The sequence below is a fragment of the Amphibalanus amphitrite genome, unplaced genomic scaffold, assembly GCF_019059575.1.
Source record: "Amphibalanus amphitrite isolate SeventyFive unplaced genomic scaffold, NRLGWU_Aamphi_draft 000544F_arrow, whole genome shotgun sequence".
NCBI lineage: Eukaryota > Metazoa > Arthropoda > Thecostraca > Balanomorpha > Balanidae > Amphibalanus > Amphibalanus amphitrite.
Window position 1 is genome coordinate 261,320 of NW_024882038.1, and position 15,926 is coordinate 277,245.

The 15,926-nt window shown below is 49.4% G+C and overlaps 1 protein-coding gene across 1 annotated transcript in view; it reads left to right on the plus strand.

Annotated features, from left to right (window-relative positions):
- The window catches only part of LOC122393622 (myosin-I heavy chain-like), a 48,625-nt gene that overhangs the window by 31,546 nt on the left and 1,153 nt on the right, over nucleotides 1-15,926 (plus strand). Inside the window, exons 3-17 of the mRNA XM_043389837.1 lie at nucleotides 1,382-1,587; nucleotides 1,934-2,105; nucleotides 2,448-2,620; nucleotides 2,910-3,069; nucleotides 3,449-3,660; nucleotides 4,150-4,295; nucleotides 4,665-4,944; nucleotides 5,288-5,461; nucleotides 5,799-5,988; nucleotides 6,418-6,589; nucleotides 10,120-10,331; nucleotides 10,631-10,838; nucleotides 11,385-11,569; nucleotides 12,098-12,277; nucleotides 12,672-15,810. Coding sequence (XP_043245772.1) covers nucleotides 1,382-1,587; nucleotides 1,934-2,105; nucleotides 2,448-2,620; nucleotides 2,910-3,069; nucleotides 3,449-3,660; nucleotides 4,150-4,295; nucleotides 4,665-4,944; nucleotides 5,288-5,461; nucleotides 5,799-5,988; nucleotides 6,418-6,589; nucleotides 10,120-10,331; nucleotides 10,631-10,838; nucleotides 11,385-11,569; nucleotides 12,098-12,277; nucleotides 12,672-12,826 — 2,825 coding nt within the window. The 3' untranslated portion in view covers nucleotides 12,827-15,810. The remainder of the gene's footprint in view (nucleotides 1-1,381; nucleotides 1,588-1,933; nucleotides 2,106-2,447; nucleotides 2,621-2,909; nucleotides 3,070-3,448; nucleotides 3,661-4,149; nucleotides 4,296-4,664; nucleotides 4,945-5,287; nucleotides 5,462-5,798; nucleotides 5,989-6,417; nucleotides 6,590-10,119; nucleotides 10,332-10,630; nucleotides 10,839-11,384; nucleotides 11,570-12,097; nucleotides 12,278-12,671; nucleotides 15,811-15,926) is intronic.

Below are 15,926 nucleotides of genomic sequence, written 5' to 3' on the forward strand. Positions count from 1 at the left end.
AACTAAGCCAGTTTCCATCATTGGAAACAGAATATTATCTACGCTGTATGTGCCAGTTTTCTCGCCAACCCACTGAGGTTCTGATTCCTAACGAAAAGTTCTGCCTTTTCCGTAGTAGCTTCTTCCATAGATTAAATCATTTCCCAAGTTACGACGCATTTGCCGAATAATAACCAATCAGGCAAAATCCACACACAATATTCCTAAAAAAGCTTTGGTAACCTGCGTCCAGCCTGTACGGTATTGATATTTAGCTGTATTCGTTACGTGGTTAATTCATAATATAAATTTCTTAAACCCCGTTTAATTTACCCCACCCAGCCGCCAGGATAATCTCAGGGAACTTACATGGTGGGATCGGGCGTGTGTCACTCGGCCGGAGTCCCCCAGGGATCTGTCTGTCCGCCTCCGGCGGCGAGCGCTCCTCCGCCGCTCTGATGCGTCATTACCAACTCTTCTCTGATTGGTCCGCTCCCAGGGTACCGTCTGGGATGCAATTTATGTCTTGAAATTTTACTGGTTTCTTGAAGTTCTCTTGTATATTAGCTACGATTTGACGTCCAGTGTTGGTTGTAACCTTTTACTTGCATGTTTTCAACGTCCCCTTCCATTGCTGATGGATTTTGCGACCTCGATCCTGTGCTGTCCCCTGGTGACCATTTGGGGCTCTTCGGGGAGGGGTTGATGACGTACCCTCGCGGCTCCGCCCCTGGGTCGTTGGAGACAGTCACTCGGCTCGGATAAAGCTGCTGAATCTGTGGCGACGGCGGCCGGCCGTTGCTGACTCAGCTGTGGTTGAGTCGCAGTGAGGGCAGGCATGTGGCGATGACAGCGGACTGTGGTCATTACGCCACAGCAGCTCATTCGGGGCTGTGAGGTGCCTCTGTCGCTCATCGTGCGGGGTCGTTGTAGACATTCACCTGTTTGAGACGTGAATGCTGACGCTGCGGCGGCGGCGGCCGACCGGCTCTCTGTCCCGCCGGCGCTGACACTGGTGGGGATGAGGTGTTGGGATGGAAGGCTTGTGACCAGTGCGCCACGGTATGATGACTGCTGCTACTGAGTATGGGGAGGGGAGTATGGCGGGCGGCTGGGTCCCGATCTGGAAAATGTTACGACGTCCCAAGATGTAGCCTTGCTACATCATCAAAACTTTTCACAGCTCGTGTGACGCTCGACACACGTTCACAGGAAGTGTTAACACTGGATGATCTTATATACAGCACCGGAGAGTCACGATCTCAATAGCATTACCATATGCAGTTACATTGAAATTACATTGATGACTATTGCTAAAAATCAATGCATGTTATGCCCCTCACAACTCACACACAAATTAGTTTGTCTCTATCACCCTCACGCTGTCCCCCTCTACCGACAGATGCGGGAAGCGGCAAGTTGTCGCGGCTCTCAACAGGTGGCAGCAGCAGCGGCGGCGGTGCCGGCGGCGGCGGAGGCAGCAGCAGCGCGGCGGCCACCGCTCCTTCCCTCAGAGAGTTGGAGGACCTGACACACCTCGAGGGACCTCTCACCGAACATGCCGTCCTGCGATGCCTTCACGCCCGCTTCCAGGACTGTCAGTTCTTTGTGAGTGGTTGGAAGTGCTGAGACGGAGTGGAACATCTTTGTACCGTGTAGCTCTGATCTTCGTTAATGTAGCAGGCTAAAGAATAATATTGATGCTATCTTCCAACTTTCAGTCTACGTCTCTGATGAGGATTCGCGTGGACAGAAATATTTGATTTTATTCTGAAAAACAAAACAAATATTAAACGGGTGCACTGTTCGTGTAGAACTGTAAATATAGCTCACTTAGTACCTCCAGGAGATATTTAGTTAAGGTCCAGGCCTTCAACTTTCGTAGAACGTTACCGCCCTGCTCTGCCACTCCCCCCAAAAACATTCTCATTTGACGTCACTCCTTGTTTCACAGACGAACGTCGGGTCAATCCTCATCTCCCTCAACTCTTATAACGACCTCGGGAACCCGCTGACCCTGACGTCAACACGGGCGGTGGCCCAGGCCCCTCAGCTGCGGCGGGTGGTCAACGAGGCGGTCCGACAACAGAGCGAAACTGGATACCCGCAGGCCATCATACTCTCTGGTGAGTGGAGATTGGAGTTGGGAGGCTTGACTGAGGAAAAGGAGAGGAATAGATGGAGTGTTCTTCATATCGGAACGATTTCTATATCTTTTGATAGATTGCGGTCATCATGAAAGTCTATATATTATTTTTATTAATTTATGTTTATATAATTACATGAATTGCATATATTTTTATCCATCGTTACAACTAATCTATTGGCAGAATGCCGTCCCCATTATTCGCTAAATGTTATTTATTTATCTTTCCGCGCTTTTACGCTCAGTTGAAACTACAAGCTTTCAATAAACCCACCGATTATATATGACGTCATTCTGACGCCACCTCTGTCCCCGCCCGCAGGCTCCAGCGGCAGCGGCAAGACGTACGCCTCCATGCTGCTGCTGCGTCAGCTGTTTGATGTGGCCGGAGGAGGACCGGAGACGGACGCGTTCAAACATTTAGCGGCCGCGTTCACCGTGCTCCGCTCGCTAGGCAGCGCCCGCACCACCTCCAACTCCGAGTCTAGTCGCATTGTGAGTAGTATTGATCGAGTTCCAGTGTTTTGGGTACTTCAGCTTTGAGTCTATTCCAAAACCTACCGTCTTTAATGTGTTTTGTGGCGCATGACGTCAGGTCTAGCTGCATTGTGTTATTTGAATGCGTATTATCACGGTAATTCTTTTTATAAAGCTTGTTTTTTACGATCACCGTCATTATTTCATAATGACAATTAAAATTCCCGCAATTCAAGCACTGCTGATATTTGATCAACCATTCATTCGCCCACCTTTCCCAGACCTAACTATCGCTCTGTTTCTCCAGGGTCACTTTATCGAGGTTCAAGTCACCGATGGCGCCCTCTATCGTACAAAAATACACTGCTACTTCCTGGACCAGACGCGCGTGGTGCGTCCGCTGCCGCGGGAGAAAAACTACCACATCTTCTACCAGATGCTGGCCGGACTCAGCCCCGACGAGCGAGGTATGAACTGGCTATTTCTTCATTGTACTTTTTCATTATAGGTATGTAGTTTTGTGTGGCCTTCTCAAGATTAGCATTAGGTTTCCCTACCGTTATCCGGTGAAAACAATTGCTTCCAAAACGGTTTGGTCTTGTCAAGTTGTTTGTTTTAACGTTAATGTTTAAGCGTTGCTAATTAATTTAAAGAAAAGAAAAGAACCTATGCAAGCTTAACATGTATCATGTCACGGCAAAGTTGTCTATCGGGTCGGGTCACTGGTTTGGTATTGACTTCGATTCATGATTTTTCCCAAACAACACTGCCATCGCCTATCTCATACACTAACTCGCTGGCTCCTGTCGCTGCTCGCCCTAACTTTCTGTTCTATTCTGTCCACAGTGCGCCTGCACCTGGACGGCTACTCTGTGTCCTCTCTGCGCTACCTGCACCAGGGCGAGGTGCGCCAGGACGTTCAGGAGGACGCGCGCCGCTTCCAGGCCTGGAAGGCGTGTCTGGGCGTGCTCGGTATTCCGTTCCTGGACGTGGTCAGGGTGCTGGCCTCGGTGCTTCTCCTGGGAAATGTGACCTTTGTCGACCGACCCGGCACAGAGGTGAGGAACTGAGAGAGTTTAGGGGTAGGCAGAGTGATTCAGATGGGAATGGTATTTTATTTTTAACAGTGACGGTTAAAGAATGCTTTACAGCTCAATAATCGTAAATATCAGTACCATGAACACATGAACAGTGTTTGAAGACGCAAAGTACTCGCATATTGTGCCGCTTCATAGCGTCCATGGTGCTGGATCTTCATATCTGGCACATGCCTGCTGGGAAATCTCACCCGAAAATTGTATTCCTGTTACCGATGCGGCTGAATATTCTCTCACTTTCCCTTGCGAACTTCTTTTTTAATCTTTTATCTTGATAAATTTAATCTTAATCTTTTCACCTTGTGTAGAAATGCGAATTCCCGCTGGCATCCCGCGCTAAGTCATCCCGTGTCCCCTTATCTGACCTCAATCTCCCCTCCTAAGTACAGATGCAGCTTCTCTCAGTCATTCCCACATCTCCTGACTGGACCACCCTCCCCTCTTCGTCAGGTGGAGATGCAGAGTCCCCAGGAGCTGCAGTCGGTGGCCGCCCTGCTCGGGTTCAGCCCGGCCGCCCTACAGAGGGGTCTGACATCACGGACTCACAATGTCAGAGGACAGCTGGTGCGATCCCTGAGTGATGGCAACATGGCCAGGTGCGTACCTACTCGAGTCAGAGCTTGCTGGCGAATGGTAGTTCATTGTTGGATGGGAAGTCGGTTTGTAGGCTTAATGTGTGGCCTCTTCAGAGGACAACAATGCTTGAAAACATATATGCTTTGTTCAACTGCATTTGTTGCTATGTGTTCATATGTCGGTGTTGATTGGCACACCTGGGTATAGGTATATGAGAGAGCTATTGAGCAAGTACGCATCAAAATCTCGCTTTCAATTAGTCGCTACAATGATTAACACGCACTTGCGAAAATGAGTAAATGTCCGTCAATGGTCCGTTGCCATTCATTAAAATTGATTCGTGATCGTTCCCTCCGATAGCCGATTATGACTATATCGTCTTTCCTCAGCATGACTCGCGACTCGCTGGCCAAGGCTCTCTACTGCCGCACCGTTGCCACGATCGTCCGGCGCGCCAACTCTCTGAAGCGGATCGGCTCGGCGTCCGGCACCCTGAGCTCCTCCGACGACTCGCACGTACACTTTGACGCTCAGTCGGCGCACGCTTCCACCGTCGGCACTGCCGGCAGCCGCGCCAGCAAGAGCATGAGCGTACTGAACTCGGCGGTCAGACATGCTACAGATGGATTCATCGGGATTCTGGACATGTTTGGATTTGAGGATCCCAAGGTGAGTGGGTTTGTTGTTTTGGATCGTATGGTTTGCTGGTCAGTCGGTTAGGATCCCTCTGTGATTGTAATGCTGGTCAGGAATTCATTGTTAGTTTGTAATCCGATTTAGGTGTCTGTAGCTTAATCAAATGGTTAATGTCATATTGTTCTTGGGACACACGTGTTTGTTTCATCGCATCGAATAATTATTGTCGAATTTTGTCGAAATATTGTCGAATTATTGTCGAATAATTATGTGCATCGAATAATTATTAGCTGAAAACCCACATCCGATGGTAGCTAACCTTTTCATTTCAACTTTTACTCAGATCCAATTGTTTACGCTCTCCCCCATTCCACAGCCCTCGCATCTGGAGCACCTGTGTATCAACCTGTGCTCGGAGACTATGCAGCATTTCTACAACACACACATCTTCAAATCGAGCCTGGAGTCGTGTCGGGAGGAGGGTATTGTCTGCGAGGTCGGGGTCGAGTACGTCGACAACGTGCCCTGTATCGACCTCATCAGCTCGCTGGTAAGGCAGGAGGAGGGGGAAGGTCGAACTGCTGATGTGTCTTTTTTCTTCGTCCGTTGGCGTTTTGAATCGCTTATAGTACGATTACGATTGTATGTTTGATAAAAGCTTAAAGGTGAACTCATGAGTTAATTGTCCATTCCCAGAACCCTGTCAGTATGCTGGGAAATTACACTACATAGAAATTAGCAGTCCTATGAATACAATAATTATGACTCCACGCGTGCACAACTAGCATAGTGCTAGTTGAGACCAAATACTGACTGAATATTCTTTTGATCTAATCTATTCCACTTTCCATATCATGACTACAAGCTGACTTGCCCTATTCTCTCAGCGCACGGGTCTCCTCTCCATGCTGGACATCGAGTGCTCGGTTCGCGGCTCGCCCGAGTCGTACGTGCAGAAGGTGCGTGTTGCGCACAAGAACAACCCGCGTCTTCTGGACCCCAGCCCGGGCCAGACAGGCGGGTTCAGCGTACAGCACTACGCCGGCCGCGTGGCCTACACGGCGGCAGACTTCCTCGGTAGGTGGAATTATAGATGGGTGGGAGCGGTAGTTTGAGGGACTTTGGCTTGTAACGTTTGGAGTAACTGTATTAAAAGGGAGAAATTGTGGCACATATTTTGTTCGATGTAGGTTACTGCTGTCGTACTTATGACAGTCGTGATAGACACACAAGGAATGAAAGAGATTTGAGATGAATAAAAGGAATGACTAAATGATTGAACGAAGAAACGAGCGTACGGAGAAACGAACGAACAAACGGATGAACGGACGAATGAATGAATGAACAAATATATGAAAAACGAATTAATTAGTAAATCGATAAGTAGATAGATCGATGTATAAAAGAATTTACCGATTTTCAGTCACAGTTCGTATATTAGTTATCTCCTCTCATTTCCCTTGCACGACCCTAATCTCCTCCTCCCCCCGCCTCCCCCTCCCACAGATACCAACCGCGACTGCGTGCCGGACGATCTGGTCTCCGTCTTCCACAAGCAGAACTGCAGCTTCGGCTTCGCCAGCCACCTGTTCGGCTCGGAGCTGAAGGCTCTCTACAGTCAGGATACAGTGCCGCGGGGAGTCAGCTTCCGGATCAGCCCTACGAGTCACACTGATCTGTGAGTACGCAATGTTGTGTATGTTTTGTGTTGGCCTGTGAGTGCCACATGTGAGCTGTGAGTGCCACATGTGAGATGTGAGTGGCTCAGTGAGCTGTGGCTTCATGGTTAAATGTAAGGTTTAGATTTGTCTGTGAACTGAGGCTAGCGATTTTCCTGTCTATTTCTTTAATTAGGGAAATGTTATTTACAAATTTTATGCGCGCTCTTCGCGATGGTCTTTACAACACAACAACGTAACATAACGCCCCCCCCCCCCTCGGCCGGCGAGGGCTAAGGGTCTAACATACGGAAGGCTAAAAAGCCGTATCCATCACCTTACCTTACCTTACCTTAGTTGGTCATCGGGTTAAAAGGCCACTTGGCCTATTGGTCCCGCTCGTATCGAGTAAAAGGCATTATCGGAAAGGTTGTGGACCTTAGTAAAGTATCACCATCATACCATGCAGCTCAATTAAAACAATTTCCCAAATCTACCCAACTAATTACTACATATAAAAATACACGGCCGGTGGCTCGACCCACGTCTATAATAGTCACCTACGTTTATAGTCACCTAGTCTCGCGAGAGGAGCCTGCGCTCGGCACATGCTCGGCTCCTGTCCAGTCACACCGGCCGGCGCACAGTCTGCCTCAACAATGAAGGGGTTTGGGCGCGATTACGCATCCATGCTGCTGCTATCGGGTTTCAATTATCGCCTCGTGAATTTTTGTTTGTGTGTTTCGTGTTTTTGCTTACAGTAAATGTCATAAAAAATACAAGTTTATATACACCAAATGAAATGCATCCGTGAATTGAATTTGTTAAAAACAGACAGATGTCGCGAAAACCTGTTCTCATTAACCGATAAATCATGGATGTGCTCCTGAAGGAGACAGAGAGAGAGAGAGAGAAAAAAAAAACGTTCCCAAATTTACCCGACCTTGGCAGCTTGTGGACGGATTTTCATTTCCGTATTTTTAAGGGAGTAGCGGTAACCTCTCCACGCTTCCCATACTACTCCTCTCCAATTGCTATCATTATTCTCTCCTGACAGATGGACGCCATTCAAGTTTACATAATGGCAGGAGCCAAACCACCAGCCACTCTCACGGAGTTGCGCGCAGTTTTTACCAGAATACTTGTCCTGATCCTTGTCCCTGGTGGAGAACTTCTGTCCGAAGTGATATTTCATGCTGTCTCCAGAGTTTCCTGTGTATTTCCCACCAGTTATACGATATCCGTCAAACTCTGACGAAATTCTAAAGTTCTCATACCTGGCGTATCTCTTCTCTCCGTCAAAATCCCCCAGATCGACGCGCAGCTCGTATCTCCTGCCCGGCGTCCCAGTGAGCAGCCACAGCTTCTCTAGCCCCCACCAGAACTCTCCTGTGAGGTCTCCGAATCCGTCCTTATACTCGGTCCAGTTGCGATAGAAGTCTTCCCTGGGCAGAATGTCTTCGCGTCGCTGAAACACGGTCCAACCGCCGCCGTCCGTCTCCATATCGCAGAATGCCTCCACCGGGTTCGTGCGGCCATGCCCGAGACGCAGAGTGTAAACCCCGCTGGGGGAGCCGCTAGGCAGTTCGCTGCAGTCGCGTGGCCCGGTGGTCGCGTTCTGCTTGGCCACCGCCAGTTCTTCCAGTCGTGTGCCGAACGAGTCCAGCCGGGTGGTAACCGAGTCCAGCCCGGTGGTAACCGAGTCCAGCGCAGTGTGGAGCTCAGACTGCAGATGTCTGAGACTGCTGTTGGATGCAGTAAACTGAGAGCCGAGCTCCGCCTGCATGGAGTTGAGTTGAGACGTGACTGGCTGAAGCTGAGATTCCAATGTCTTCTGAGTAGAATCAAGCCGGGCATTGACAGACAGAAATTGAGACTCCAGAGCATCTTGCATGGAATCAAGCCGGGCATTGACGGGCTGAGATTCCAGAGCGTCTTGGATGGAATCAAGCCAGGCAGTGACGGGCTGAGGTTGAGACTCCAAGGCCTCTTGGATGGAATCAAGCCGAGCATTAGTTGATTTAAATTGCGAGTCGAATGCTGCTTGCATAGTATCAAGCTGATCACTGACCGATTCTGCCTGAGCGACAATGGCAGTCCGTAAAGAGTCCAGCTGAGAGAAAGACTGCGAGTTGCCGGTGTCCAGCCTTACGTTGAGCTGGTCCAGGCGCAAGCTCAGCTGGTCAGTGCGGGCGTCCTGGCTGCTCAGCCTGCCCAAGATGTCGCTCAGCAGCTCGCGTTGGCTGCGGAGCTCGGCGGAGATGGGGTCCACAGCCTCTCTCACCGCACGGTTGACGAGCGCCAGCAGATCATCCAGCGCGTCGTTGGTGCCAGTACCGGCGTCGTTGGCTAGCGCGCACGGGAAGACGGCGCAGAGCAGCGCCAGCAGGCAGACGGAGCTGCCGAGGGGTCGGGCGGCCATGCTGCACTGGATAGCCCGGCAGTAGGCGGGCCGGGGTGCACCGTCCGCCTCCGAGCCGGGGAGCTAACTGCTGACCGGCGGCTGGACCCGGTCGGAGAACACCTCTCCCTGGCCTCCCGGTATGTGTTGTTTAATGTTCGGCCCTGGCATGCAGAGGGGTGGCTCCGTGGGCGGCCTGCTCTCGATTTGTTTACATTCCAAACGGCTGCAGCACGGCAAAAATACCAGATGTTGCGGTAAACAACTGGCCAGGCCAGCTTGTTGAGCGTCATAAAAACTGTTTTATTCATATCACACATGTTTTTTATTGATGGAAAACAGCCCGCAGCCGGCAAACTCGATAAGGCTAAAATCTTCAAATACCTACACTCCCGGTAGATGTGCTTTGTACCTTGCCTATCCGTGCTTCAATATCTTACAGAAATGCCCTCGGACGTATAAAAAGTTATAGAAAGCTATGTATAGGTACAGACACATGCGTCAATAGCTGTTGCGCTTTAATCCTGTTCTTTTTAGTTTTACCGATTTTAGCGGTTAGGACACTCTTTTTGTTTTGTTTTGTTGGGTTAGGCCCTTTCGGTCCAATGGGACCATTTCAGAGCCGGAAGGATGATAGGAATTAGGGGGTGACATTGGTCTGGGCAGGCACCCTAGAGAGTCGCCGGGGCTGAGCCCGTCCGAAAGGACAGGCCGACCAGCCCCCCAAGCACTCTCTGCACCCGGCTACGGGGTGCGCTCCCTCGGGAGCAGCGGTGCCGCTCCAAGGGAGCAGCTCGCATGAGATAAAGGTGCCTGTCCAGCCCGGAGTGGGGGTTGCGGCGTGGAGGAGGATTTCTGTATCCTGAGGATGGAAGCGATGGAACGGAGTAGGACACTCTTATTTTCGTCAGCTTCTTGCTGTTGTCGATGCTATATCTCACTTTGTGCTCTCACTTGCTAGTTTATCGTTTAAATGTTACTTTTTCGTCTTGATAGTTCACTTCGACACACATACAAAAAGCCCCTATGTTTTACAGAGTTTATAATTCAGTCTCGACACGTACTTTGCTGTGGTTTTGTGTTAGCGAATCCCACCCAGCCGTCTTTATTTCTCCAAAAGTAAACCTCTCTTACATCTTCCATTCACAGCCAAAACGGAGACGAGCCAGTATCGACCCTCACCCAGGACTTCCACACGCGTCTGGATAACCTCCTGCGGACTCTGGTGCACGCCAAGCCTCACTTCGTCCGCTGCGTGAAAGCAAACGACTCGGAGCAGCCACTGATGTTTGAGCGGATCACCGTGATGAGACAGATCAGGTCGCTGCAGCTGCTGGAGACGGTCAACCTGATGGCTGCTGGTGAGGAAGGGGGAGGTGGCGGCGTGAGGAAGGGATACTTGACTACTGGGATGTCAGATAGCGACAATTAAAAAAAAGGAATGTAGTCGAATGCAGAGGCTACACGCTTCCAATGAGAGTAAGTTTTCTAAAATCATCCTATCGTATTGCAGTCGTAGTGTATCACATGCTTTTAACGTTATCCTAATAATAAATTAACTGCAACCCCCATCTGTTGTGGCCTCGATTGCCAGGGAAAACACCTCAAAGTCCTTCAACTCTTTAGCTGTCATCTAAACACGAACGTCGCTCTCCCGCAGGCTACCCGCACCGGATGAGGTTCAAGGCGTTCAACAGCCGCTACCGCCTGCTGGCGCCGTCCAAACTCCTTCGGCGAACTGAAGACAAGGCAGTGGACGACTGTCGCACCATCCTGGACAGCTTCAGCGCGACGCTGCTGCCATCTGTTGAGCGACAGGAGAACGTCAGCACCGGCTGGGCGCTCGGGAAACGGCACATCTTCCTGACGTGAGTAGATATGGGGCGAAGCTGATGCTTTTTTCTGCACCGTTCCGTGCATCTATCCTCAGGAAACTGAAATCCTCCTCCTCCACGCCGCAACCCCCCCTCCGGGCTGGACAGGCAACTTTAGCTCATGCGGGCTGCTCCCTTGGAGCGGCACCGCTGCTCCCCAGGGAGCGCACCCCGTAGCCGGGTGCAGTGAGTACCTTGGGGCTGGTCGGCCTGTCCTTCGGGATGGGCTCAGCCCCGGTGACTCACTAGGGTACCTGCCCAGACCAATGTCTCCCCCCTAATTCCTATCATCCTTCAGGCTCTGAAATGGTCTAATTGGACCGAAAGGGCCTAACCCAACAAAACAAAACAAAATGCTATTTTCTGTCTTGCCGATATAATACGGTAAATTTTTATTTTTGATGTTGTTTCAGGTAACTATAGTATACTAATGCCCTTGAAACATTATCGCAAAAGTCTATGCTTAAAATGAACGACCCTCTTTTCGTTTCGTGATTTCATGATGTGAACGTGGGCATCACGCCGCCTTTCTTCTCGCAGGGAGGGTGCGAGGCAGCAGCTGGAGCGGCGCCGTGAACAGAAACGGAACGCGGCCGCCGTGCTGGTGCAGAGCACGTGGCGGGGGTGGCACGTGCGCCGCCGGTGGCCGCAGATGCGCCGAAACATGGAGCACCGCCAGAGGAACAAGTCGGGACCGCCGCGGCCCCGGCCGCAGCCCATCGCTGGTGAGTGAGGAAACGATGGAGCCTTGAATGGGTGAGGAGTGGGCTGGGGCGGGCATAGAAGGGCAGAGAAGATGAGTCAAGCCTTCTTGTGCTGTACTTGAAAATGTTATTGTTTAGCTGGGACATGGTTGAATGCTGAGAGATAACCGTAAACGAAGAGCTGGAAGTACGGGTATCTCTATCAGCACTTGTTGTGCTTTGTTATCAGTGCCTCATCGGAGGCTAATGATGGCGTATCGAGAAGTGAGTACGACAACACGGTATGACAATGCAGGCATCACGCGTTTACCGTATCAAACCTGTTTATAGCTCGGCGATTGAATGATCGAGCTTCGACAAAATGATATCGAAATGCAAAAATGCCTTGTATTTCAGCAACAAATAAATTGTTATCATCTTCACCTCATCCACATTTCGTTTGCACGGACGCATACGAATAAGATGTGTCTTTTTATCTTGTGGCGTTCTGTCACTAGTTATATACACTACGGAACGTTTGATTTATTAACCCTCCCTCTCTCCCCACAGGCACGCCACCTCCCGAAGCCCTGGAGCGCTGCGACCAGCGCACCATTCAGCAGACGTGCTCCCTGTTCGGGCTGGATTTGGAGAGGCCGCCGCCGCTGCCCCGGGCGCGCTCCTACACCGTGGCCGGCAACAAGAAGATGGGCTACCCGCAGGGACGCATCATGAAGATGACCTATCCTGGTGAGTCCTAAAGGGGCAGTGGGGTATGGGGAGACGACAAGGGGAGGGTCGATTTGGGGATCGAACAGTGATTGTTGATGTTTGTTTTGGCATAAAATATTTCATACTGTTCGTAGGTATGCTTTTTTGGCTATGAATGTTTGATGCCGATTACAAAAAAAAAAAAAAATGAAGTAAGGTTTGGTTTCTAGCAAAGGTAAGAAACATCCTGGTTAAACTGTGGGGCGAATGTAGACTAGCAAAGTAACAAACAAGTTAAACCGTGTAGTTTCTGAATGCCAGCTAACAAACTAGTTAAACCGTGTACTGTGTAGTTAGTCTAAACCAGCCACTAGGCAGTAACATTAGCCCACTGTTTACCACCTTCTAACCAGTTTTGCCACCTTTCCCTCAGAGGGCGGAGGCGAGGTGACGCTTCTGAAGGGTGAGAAGGTACTGGTGGTGGGAGCGGCCACCCGGCGCGGTCACCTGCTGGTACAACATCCGTCCGGTACCATCGCCGTACCGTACCAGTACATGGAGCTGAAACCGCTCCCGGCGCCCACCTGAGTACACCGTGCGGAAGGCGACCCCACGCGTCGGGTCTCTGGTGTATCCCCCGGTTTTCGGTCCGCGTGTGCGTTCGTGGCTCGTTCCCGATTTGTGCTTTTGTTGTGTGTTGTTTTGATGTGCTCCAAGGCATGGCTAAGTACGCAGGAACGTGGTGAAGCTAGGCCAACGGGTGGTTTGAGCCTGACTTCGCCTCGTAGAACGCAAGGCTTTGATGGACGCCAGTAGAATCACAACACGACGTGAATTAGGGGTGTTTGGTCATGGCGAGTCAATAATACTCAGAGTGGAGCAGAGATGATGCCACGACAAATATCACGAATCCGTTCCAACTGTGCCAAATCGATTGTTGATCCGCAGTCGCCATGATATCTAGAAGCGATCCGTTATATCGATTAGCACACCAACCGACTCGCAGTTCTCTCAAGGTGCCAAGGTAGCTCACACGAAGCTCTGGCACGACGTTAGTCACCAATGGCCGCCCGTAGCCGGCTGGTGCTCGCGTCACCAATCGGACCTCACTATTCTCCGGTATTTGTGCTCCCGTTTGTGTGTGTGGCTGCTGTGTGTACTGTTTGAGTGTTCCATGTATTTCACTGGGAATGCATTTAGCCTGAGGTTTTGCTCAAGAGTGAATGTAAATATTGTTCTGTCGTAATGTATTCGGTGAGCATTATTTGTGTGTTAAATATTTTCTAGCGTCACCGGCTTGGTGTTACGTATCTATGGTGTAGTATTGCCGGTCTTTGTCCGTCTTTAAGCTGGACAGGAAAACGCTCCTGCCTGTCATCCGTCCCAAGCATACAACGTACATTGTTCCTCAATGCAAGTGTCGATTGCAATGAAATATTGCTCCAGTCGTTAATAAAAATTGACAAATCAATTGAGTGTTTTTCTTTCATATCGTTCGCAATTTTATATCACCGTTCGTTCGAAACTACTCAACTCATGCCATAAATTATCAGAACTTAAAAAGACACTACTTCGATTAACTATCAATGTCTAGGACAGCAGCAAACTTTTACAAATTCACAGCACCTTTCGGATTGATCAAAGCAATTAACTTCATGTAATCTACTTTTGGACGGGAAACAAGCAGCATTTGACGCATGCACCGTTTTGAAATGACCAGCGGTACAGAATAATCACTCTGTAATCGCTCACTGGTTCTACCACAGCTAAATGTGCATGCTTATTCAGTAAGCTAACCCAAACACTAATTAAACCAACATCGTATAAACCATTCGCAAGTTGGTAGCAATGCGAGCACATTTGGCATACCTTCAGTGATGTCCCCTTTGCTGTCAGAAATCGAGCCAAGCTGTTACACTTCCATAGTTGAACATGCCTGGCCTTTGGAATCTATCCAAACGTCTTTGCGGCTTGAAAACGCCTTGGAAATACCAGGCATTCAAGCCAAAACAATTGAGCCAGATGTAACATGCCACAACTTTTTCACTCCGCCTTCGTCCTTTCTTCAACCAGCAGCTTTTTCAACAGTTTGGCTCCTGTCCCGATCTGGTAGAGCGAGTCGTTGACTCGAGTCAGCATCTCGGGCCGACTTATAGCCGGCGACGCGGGACAGGAGCGCTCTTCTTTTACATCTTGCGCGCGATTAAACGCCTTATTGATCCGTTTCAAGCTATTGTTCACACTCACACTAATGTCCTGAAGCTCTTGCATTGTTTTTCCGATGCCGTCGTCCTCGATGCTATCCTCTGGAGTCGCATCTTCGCTGCCTGGAAGTCTCCTCGACGAGCAGTATCTTTCTCGTCGTTCAGCTAAAGGGTCATCCCTGCGTCTTCCACGGTCGCAAGGCTCGTAGTTTTCTCGCGATCCCGTGCGTGCTGCGTCTCTCGACTTGTGACCTTGCCAGTTGGTCATGAGATCTCGATATCGCTCTTCGGGGCTCCTTTTCATCGATCTTTGGCAGTCTCGATCGTCACCACCACGTCTCCTTGAGGCATTATTTTCTGAAGCAGACCTTTTCGGCATTCGAGCAAGAGCTGGTGCTATCAAGCTCTCAAACTCTTTGCATTTCTTATATGGCCTAAGTAGTTGGGGCTTCATCCCTTCTTCGAAGTCCATAACCTGTGCTAGGACGTTTGCCAGTTCTTCGTTCATAGTTCGTTCCACCTGATGAAGCCCTTTTTCTAAACTTCGGAAAGTCATGTCCATGCGACCTTTGACAGTTTTCAAAATCTGATGAAAATCTGGGGATCCTTGGCGCTTAGATGGCTGGTCTCGTCGACTCGTTCCATTGCGCTGTATTTGGCTGTTTCTTCCAGCACAAGGTCTGTCACCTTTACCGTTATCTCTTCTACTTTTGTCAGGCTTCACATTTTTATTACCGTTTCTGTAATCCATGCCTGGTTGTTGACGCGTTGTTCGTTCGTCTTGCATCGAATTGCTCTGTATTGATCCAGAGACGCGATTTTGATCCCGATCCCCACCCCGTCGTTTCGGAAAATCGTCAACTATCATTCAATTTTCGGGCATACTCGAAATTTATGTACCTTGACATAAGTAGGTTAAATATAATAAATGCATTTTTATTCACCTATGAAACTTCTGACGCTTCCGACGCTGTTGCGCCATTCATATTTTTTTTTTTCTGAACGTAAAATGACTCAACTAATTTCGTGACTGAGTGAGACCGAAACTTCCGTTTTGTTGAGGTCAAAATTTTTGTTGCAATATATGCATCTGCTGAATGGAGCAACATAACTCCATACAGCGCGAGATCAGCTCAAGACTTATTGTTGACATTTCAAAGTGTACATCAGCAGCAACTTTTGGGAGCTGTTGAAAAATATTTTTGATAAAAGCACGATAGGTGTTATATTTATTTCTAAATTTCAGCAGTTATAAATTTTCCGTACGTCTCCTATTCTCCTACATGAGTTGGTAAATAATGGGATCAAGAGGCCGACGTGGCGATCCATCTGACCGCTGGAGCAACGAATATATTGACCCGGAAACAGGTGAGGGTCGCATCGGAACGGTTTCGGTGCAATATGATATAGTGTCATAGTTAGTCGGTATTTATCAATATTTTGGTACTATTTTAAACGTAACGTAATGTAAGAACCATTTAAGC